This window comes from Coregonus clupeaformis, chromosome 35 (assembly GCF_020615455.1).
Source record: "Coregonus clupeaformis isolate EN_2021a chromosome 35, ASM2061545v1, whole genome shotgun sequence".
In the NCBI taxonomy this organism is placed as follows: Eukaryota; Metazoa; Chordata; class Actinopteri; order Salmoniformes; family Salmonidae; genus Coregonus; species Coregonus clupeaformis.
Genome location: NC_059226.1, coordinates 13,794,649 through 13,802,910, shown reverse-complemented (window position 1 = coordinate 13,802,910; position 8,262 = coordinate 13,794,649). Strand labels below are relative to the sequence as shown.

The 8,262-nt window shown below is 43.6% G+C and overlaps 1 protein-coding gene across 4 annotated transcripts; it reads right to left on the bottom strand.

Moving 5' to 3' along the window:
* Positions 1-664: 664 nt before the first annotated feature.
* Positions 665-4,970, bottom strand: pax10 (paired box 10). Of its 4 annotated transcripts, none has more exons than XM_045210636.1 (8): positions 4,664-4,970; positions 3,418-3,569; positions 2,812-2,979; positions 2,569-2,651; positions 2,190-2,346; positions 1,994-2,064; positions 1,628-1,772; positions 665-1,541 (listed from the first exon to the last, which is right to left on the bottom strand). In XM_045210636.1, the coding sequence occupies exons 2-8, from the start codon at positions 3,503-3,505 to the stop codon at positions 1,474-1,476; spliced, it is 780 nt and encodes a 259-aa protein (XP_045066571.1). In that variant the 5' UTR covers positions 3,506-3,569; positions 4,664-4,970; the 3' UTR covers positions 665-1,473. The 4 variants fall into 4 exon arrangements, with proteins under 4 accessions (XP_045066571.1, XP_045066572.1, XP_045066573.1 ...); XM_045210637.1 differs by having other exon boundaries at positions 3,418-3,566; XM_045210638.1 differs by having other exon boundaries at positions 4,668-4,970.
* Between the last annotated feature and the right edge of the window lie 3,292 nt (positions 4,971-8,262).

Below are 8,262 nucleotides of genomic sequence, written 5' to 3'. Positions count from 1 at the left end.
AACAGTATACGGTATACATGTACATATACACAGTGTGTGTGTGTATGCACGTTCATGCCTGTGTGTGTATACATGCATGTGTGTGTGCACGTTCATGTCTGTGTGTGTGTGTGCACATTCATGCCTGTGTGTGTGTGTGTGTGTGTGCGTGTGCGTGCGTGCGTGCATGCATTTGCAAGTTTGTACGAGTGCGTTTCATGTCCCTGTGAGAATTGGTTTGTCAGTCAGTCAGGGCATTATTTACAGTGGGTGTGGTGATGTGAGTAACAAAAACAGGAAATCCACAGTCACATAGGCAGGAAATGCTGCTGCTCAGTGACAGAGTTAGAAATAAACAAGAGCTAAAACCATAGAATGCACAACCTCCACCAGAAGTCTCTGAGGGGTGGTTCACTAACATAGATCAATGCATTACTGAAGATTTGATAAATATTCTCTAATTGAAATTAGCCAAAGTTGTTTTGTGTTCAGAAAGAAAGCTACTTCAGGATTCCTCCCTTTCCAACCATTATTTCCCTGTTTGTACAGTATATGTGGTGTAAATTCACTTGGATCGATTTATTTAAAAATAAAAGCAATGCACATTCCAATTCTTACATGAATCAAGCTAACCCTATTATTACTGATACATTACTGTTAAATAACAGGCATTGTTTAGTTTCACATTTAGATTTTTATTCTTGGTTCAAACAGCTTCACAAAAAGGGAATACACTAAAATGATTCGCAGTTTAAAGACACACACATACACAAAATGCAACTACACACATACAAACACTCACTCATGCCTGCACGTACACACACGCACACGCACACACACACACACACACACACACACACACAGTGCTAAATGTACAGGTGAAGGAATGGATTTTAAAAGGGGTAGGATTGCAAAAGGCTGATTGAAAGAAAGGAATGGAGAGAGAAGGAGGACAAAAATATGGCATCACAGTAACATCCTTATTCACTAGGATTGGTTTTTGATTGTCTTCAACTCTCCTAGGTCATTGGTTACATGAATCCCTGCTCAACTGGCATTGGTTAAATGAAATCCATGCTTGACTATGATTGGTGATTTCATTTCAATGCTTGATTGTCTGTTTGATCTGAACAAACATCAAAAGGATAGAGTGAGTGAATGAGTGAGTGAATCCGCTGGGATCCAGTTCCAGTTCATCATTTGATTGCATTGTGCGCTGAGATCAAGCTTAATTGTAATTAGTAGTCCAGTACCAATACTTGATTGTCATTGGCTGCTTCAAGGCCATCCATGATTGTCATTGGCTGTTCCAGGTCATTGGTACTTTTATTGGTCGTTTTTGTCATTATTAGAATGACTGATTGTAATCGCTTTGGATTGTAACGGATTGGGTGTTTGGGTATCTTAGTCTGTCACAGTCACAGTGAATAGGTGGATCTTCAGATACTGGCAGGTTTGGTGGTGGTCTAGTGTCATGCCGTAACTGAGTAATTCTCACTGGAGTCTGGTCCAGTACTGACCTAAGTCCTGCTCACTACCCGACACACCAGGAGAGAGATATCCTGGGAGAGAGACAAAGATAAGTTAGCAAAATGGTACCTAAACTAAATACTAGATCTTCACATGCACACATGCTGCAGAGACTCACCTGTGTTGGAGCTGGCAGAGTGAGGGGGAGGCAGGTGAGGAGAGGGGTAAGAGAGGGAGTCAAACTTCCGGGGCAGTGGGGGAGGAGAGGAGGAGGAGGGAGGGAGCATGCAGGGGTAAGAGGGAGCGGACTGGGGGGGCAACGACTGGAGAGAGAGAGAGAGAGCAAAGAGAAGAGGAGAGAGGGGCGGTAACAGGACATGGAGGAAGAGAAAAGAGAGAAGATTGTTAACCAGCGATAAGACTGATGAGACAGAACAAAGAATCAGTGAAAGTTTCGGTTCGAAATGAAGGACCAATAGCCATGTTAACAATGGACACCATGGGGTTCATAACACAATAAAAAATTTACATTTGTTGAATTTACCTGCATATTGGAGAAGACTGAGAGAGAGCCGTAGCCTGAGAGAGAGTTGTCACTGCGACTGTGCATCGAGGCTTCATTAAGAAACCCAGAAATATGTTTTAAAATAACATTGTATACAGTAATACACATACACACACACATACATATATATACACACACACAAACATATTGAAAAAAGATGTGAATGGTTTCTTACCTGAGCTGTTGCCATGGTGAGAGTGATAGACACCTGTGTTGAAGGAGGTGCTGAGGGGGGCGTGTGCCTGAGAACAGGAAGTCCCGCCCCCTGACCTCTTCTGATTGCGCAACTTCTCCTCCCTCCTCCATTTGGCTCGCCGATTGGAAAACCACACCTGTCAATCAATCAATCAATCAAACTGTAACCATTCAGATGTGTTTGTGTTGGAATATAACAAATATGTGAAAACTGGTGGTCTCAGACGACTGGTTTGAGAACAGCTCATGTACTACCTTGGTAGCTGTCATACTCTAATCTGGCCACTAGGGGGAGTAAAGGATAAGAATAGCGAGACGGAGGTCTCTTAAATAGACAGACCGAGTGAACCGTTGGTTACCTGAATGCGAGCCTCTGGAAGGTCGATTTTAGCTGCCAATCTCTCTCTGGCAAAGACATCTGGGTAATGTGTCCGTTCAAACTCTGTGAGGTGGAGAAAAATTGGTTAAGAAGCCCACAATGGTTCACATTAACACACACACACATGCCCATGGCATTAAACTTAACTTTTCCTTCATGTTTATTACTGTAATTTAATTGAATCTCCACAGGCCTCAACTGAAGCCTGGGGCTGGGGTTAAACCTTTCTCCAGCGCGTCAATCTGCTCCTGGGTGAAACTGGTGCGATTCCTCTGGAGCTTCCTCTTCAGCTGGAGGTGATGCTGGGCGTCCTCTACCTCATCCCTCTCTCTTTGCACTCCTTCTCCTCCTCCCACCATCCGCACGCTCACGTCATCCACCACACAGCCATCTAATGGAAAGGGGGAGAAAGATTGTTCTAGAACAGAAGGATAATTGAAGCGCTTTTCTTGGTGAAATGTGTGTGTGTTTGTGAGTTTGTGTGTGTTCCCACTGTTACTGTCTGCCTGAGTGTAACAAGCGTTTATGCATTCTCCATGTACATATACGTTTCACTGTTTTGTATTTGTGCACTCTCTGTCACTGTAGGTGTGTGTATCACTTCTGCGTGTGTGTGTGTGTGTGAGTGTGTGAGTGTGTGTGTGTGTGTCCGTGTGTATGTGTGTTTTGGAGCTGTTGGCACACTGTTTCTGCTCAGTCATGTGGAAGATTCTCCAGCTCACCCTAAGCTGACTCCATGAGTCACACACACACAAACACACATACACACACACACACACACACAAACACACATACACACACACACACCACCCCTGTTTTCTATCTGTACCGTGTTGTGTTGGTTGATGGTACCAGTTGTTTGGCCCAGTCCAGCTGGAGGTGTTCTGTAGATTCAGCATGCTGAGTTTCTCACACATAACACTTCCCCTTCACCTCTGACCTCTTACTTCTCTCCTCCAATCAGAACACAGATCAGAACTACTGGAAGACAGAGGGAGGAGGAGATAAAGAGAGGGAGAAGAAGAGGAGAGAAAGGTAGAGGAAATAAGTGATAGGGGACATACATTTGGAGAGAAAGAGAGACAGACAGACACACACGCGTGTGCATTAGCCTCCCACGGCGACACACGGGGAGTTCATTACAAACACACACAGTAATTAGGAGCTACATCCTCTCCACTCTGACACTGACTACACACACACGCATGAGAGGAGAGAGTAACACTGTCAGCTACCATTAACCACACAGGCAGCACACAACCCCAGACACTAACTACACTAATGATACACAGCCACAATGCAGGGACCAGAATACAACATTATACACATTATTATACGCACTCTGACTATGGTGCACACACAGACAGAAGGGGAGCGGAAATATATATTACACAACACTAAAGCTGTACTAGTGATACAGGGGAGCAGAAATACACACAACACTGGCTACACCTGTGATACACCACATTACTCTAACCCTAAACCTAACTTCACATTAATATGGTACACTGAAAGGAGGGACAAAAGTACGTACAATAATACACACTGACTACGGATGATAGTGATACCAGTATACAGAGAATTGGTGCAGAAATACTCACAACACTGTAACTATACTCTAATGACACATGATGAAAGAGAAATAGAACAACTAAAAACACAAGACACAAATATAGGTACAGTAATGATGGAAGAGACTAACAACTCACAACACTGGACACACATTATCATGTTTGTGGGGCAAAATATGCTCTAGCACTATACACCTAACTCTACATTAATCAATGAATATGATTGAGACTGGAATACATGGTGGATGAGACAATTAGTATAAATAAATCCTGCCTTGTCCTTTTATTCAAAAGTTGTGAGTGTGCTGTGCATTGACGGACTCCCGACTTTGACTACAACCAGGTATCATAACCAGCACAGAGCCATACCGGTAAAAATTATAAGACACAGGACAGGCAGATTTCATAAATCGTTATTAGCAGACCTTTCGGTCTCTGTCTGTGTCTGTCTCTCTCTCCCCCAACATTGGTGTTGGTTGACAAGTTTAGTGAAAGGACACTCACCTACTCGAGGGAGAGAGGATGCTGATGGTTTTCCAAACTTGCGTTTCTCTAGTCTCTCCACCGCTTACAAGGTTTCTCGCATCCTACTCTTCCTCTCTTTCGTTATACCCTCATCCCTCTCTTCTGACCTCGCTTTTGTTGACTGTGTGTGCAAAGAGAAAGAGAGAGCAGGGAGACGAGCCAGAGTAGAGATGGAGAGAGTTAGACAGAGCGAAAGAGAGGAGGCGAGGGAGGGGGGAGTGGGCCAGGGAGAGAGAAACAAGTCTGCAGGCACTCTGGTCCTCGGAGCGATGGATAGAGAGGGAGAGGGAGAGAGAGGGGGAGAGAGAAGGAGGGGGAGGGAGGGAGAGAGGGATGACACACAGACTCAGTGTCAGTGTCAGGTCTGGACTTAATGCCAGGAAAAGGGGTGATGGAGAGAGAGAGAGAGAGAGAGAGAGAGACAGAGAGAGCGAGAGAGACGAGGGGAAGAAGGAGGGAGGGCTGGTAAAAGTATGGAGAGAACGAAAGAAACGTGGATGAAGGATGAAGGGAGGATGACGATCACCTATATCGATTTTAAAACAAGGCCTAGTAACACTTTATTTGAAGGACGGCTTCTAAACATTATTCCATAGTGTACCCATTTTATGTAAAAGCCATATTATTCATGATCTATATGATTACATGTCCTTGTAATGAATGTTTTTAGACATGCACCGGTATTTACTTGTTAGTAAATATATAACAAATGATATATAAATGGTCTATGAATAACAACCTACTTAATACAGGCTTATAAGCCATTCATAAGAACACCTTAGGTAAAGCTTTAAAACTGAAATGCGTTTGACCTTACAGTGTTCCAAAGGGTTGGACTGTAGAGAGAAACTCTGACCTTTCGGATACAGAGGACAGGGAGAGAGAGACCACTGGCCCAGTTCTGGCTCTTTCGAGAGAAACTGCATACATTTACATGTGCAAATAAGAAAGAAAGGGTTGCATTCTAAGAACACACAGTTATAGCCATAGTACAAACATTTTGAGGTATACACTTTCACACACAGTACTTTGATAATTTTTTACACACACCAGTGTCACCCTCACACACCAACTTGGTCAGTCGCTATCCTTATGGACTACGACGTGAGGCCCCTCCCCACATATACACACCCTACACAGTACAAGCTACCAAATACGCGTGCTACGGCATGTTTGGCTTGATTTCTCTCTGACTGCACTTTGTCAATCGTGACACTGCATTTGCATATTTCATTGGAATAGCGCAGAGAACTAGAGTCCTTGACACTACAAAAATGAGAAGAGAGAATGCATCTACAGTTTGAGAAAACTAATGTTGAGTCCTGGAGGGTAATATATCTGTAATACAATAGAATATAGTGGAGATGTATTGAGGAGAACTCTATTACTCAAATCCCCTTTATCCATTTTAGTCTTCTTCAGTGTCTGCTGGGTTAGAGAGCTCACTATGTTTTACAGTCATAATACAGCACCTTTTGCTTGATATTCTAAAAACTACACTACAAGGAGATAGACTGGATTGGTTGTTTCTCGTAACACAGAAGGTTGGGATTAATTCCATATTAGTTCAGGAAGTGCCTACATTTACTTTCAATGAGGATGAGTTTTCACGTCTTGAAATTGAATTTTCTAATGACCTGAATTGATTGAATTGAAATACAATTGACCCAAACCTTAACAGAAGTGCACAACTACTTCAAGAACAACTACTTCTAGAACACAGAGAGAGAATGGAACAAGGAAGAGCATGTTACTATTATAAAGACTAGAGAAAAAACAAGAGGACTTAAGTATGACTATAAGATTAGAAGAAGAAGAAAGGGGGACAGGGAGGGCACGCGGAAGAGCGAGCGAGAGACAGGGAGAGAGAGATGGGAGGAGGGGGGAGGTGGAGGAGAAGGAGGGTGCCAACATGTTTTATTTCCGGTTGACAAAACTCTGCGCTCTCTCGCTCCCTCCCTCCCTTCTTTCCTTCCCTCTCTCCCGTCGTAACCTCCCTCTCTCTCTGTCATTGTCTCTCTGTCGCTGGCTACAGAGAATGATCTGAGGTAAGAGATAGATGACAGAAAGAAGAAGGGATTTTGTTTTCCAAAAACAATGAAGGAAGAATAGAAGATATCTCTGTAAATGTGTTTTAGATGTTTATACGCATGCTGTCTTTGTGTGAGTGAGTTTATGGGCATACATGTACACTGGATCATGTGTGTATGCCTGTCTGCACAAGTGTGTGCAAGGCAGGCTCCAGGCATAAGCGGTCACTTAGGGCCCCAAGCTGCTAGGGGGCCCCCAACCCCCCTAAATATATATATATATATATATATATATATACACTGAACAAAAATATAAACGCAACATGTAAAGTGTTGGTTTCATGAGCTGAAATAAAAGATCCCAGAAATGTTCCATACTCACAAAAAGCTTATTTCTCTCAAATTTTGTGCACAAATTTGTTTACATCCCTGTTAGTGAGCATTTCTCCTTTGCCAAGATAATCCATCCACCTGACATGTGTGGCATATCAAGAAGCTGATTAAACAGCATGATCATTACACAGGTGCACCTTGTGCTGGGGACAATAAAAAGCCACTCTAAAATGTGCAGTTTTGTCATACAACACAATGCCACAGATTTTGAGGGAGCGTGCAATTGGCATGCTGACTGCAGGAATGTCCACCAGAGCTATTGCCAGAGAATTGAATCTTCATTTCTCAACCATAAGCCGCCTCCAACGTCATTTTAGAGAATTTGGCAGTACTCACAACCGGCCTCACAACCGCAGACGACGTGTAACCATGCCAGCCCAGGACCTCCACATCCAGGTTCTTCACTTGCGGGATCAATTTACTGATTTCCTTGTATGAACTGTAACTGTAATTGTTGCATGTTGCGTTTATATTTTTGTTCAGTATATACACTACATGACCAAAAGTATGTGGACACCTGCTCGTCGAACATCTAATTTCAAAATCATGGGCATGAATATGGAGTTGGTCCCTCCTTTGCTGCTATAACAGCCTCCACTCTTCTGGGAAAGCTTTCCACTAGATGTTGGAACATTTCTGCAGGGACTTGATTCCATTTAGCCACAAGAGCATTAGCGTGGTCGGGCACTGATGTTGGGCAATTAGGCCTGGCTCGCAGTCGGCGTTCCAATTCATCCCAAAGGTGTTTGATGGAGTTGAGGTCAGGGCTTTGTGCAGGCAAGTCAATTTCTTCCACACCGATCTCGACAAACGATTTCTGTATGGACCTCGATTTGTGCACGGGGGAATTGTCATGCTGAAACAGGAAAGGGCCTTCCTCAAACTGTTGCCACAAAGCTGGAAGCACAGAATCGGCCTACCACTTCACGGCTGAGCCGTTGTTGCTCCTAGACGTTTCCACTTCACAATAACAGCACTTACAGTTGACCGGGGCAGCTCTAGTAGGGCAGACATTTTACGAACTGACTTGTTGGTAAGGTGGCATCCTATGACGGTGTCACATTGAAAGTCACTGAGCTCTTCAGTAAGGCCATTCTACTGTCAATGTTTGTCTATGGAGATTGCATGGCGATGTGCTCGATTTTATACACCTGT

Excerpts from the sequence above, each read along its gene's own strand:
- pax10 (XM_045210636.1), bottom strand. The coding sequence starts at position 3,505 with ATGTGTGAGAAACTCAGCATGCTGAATCTACAGAACACCTCCAGCTGG. Across the intron at positions 2,065-2,189 it reads TCACCATGGCAACAGCTCAG|CCTCGATGCACAGTCGCAGT; the intron begins GTAAGAAACCAT and ends TTCTTAATGAAG. Across the intron at positions 1,773-1,993 it reads CAGTCTTCTCCAATATGCAG|TCGTTGCCCCCCCAGTCCGC; the intron begins GTAAATTCAACA and ends CTCTCTCTCCAG.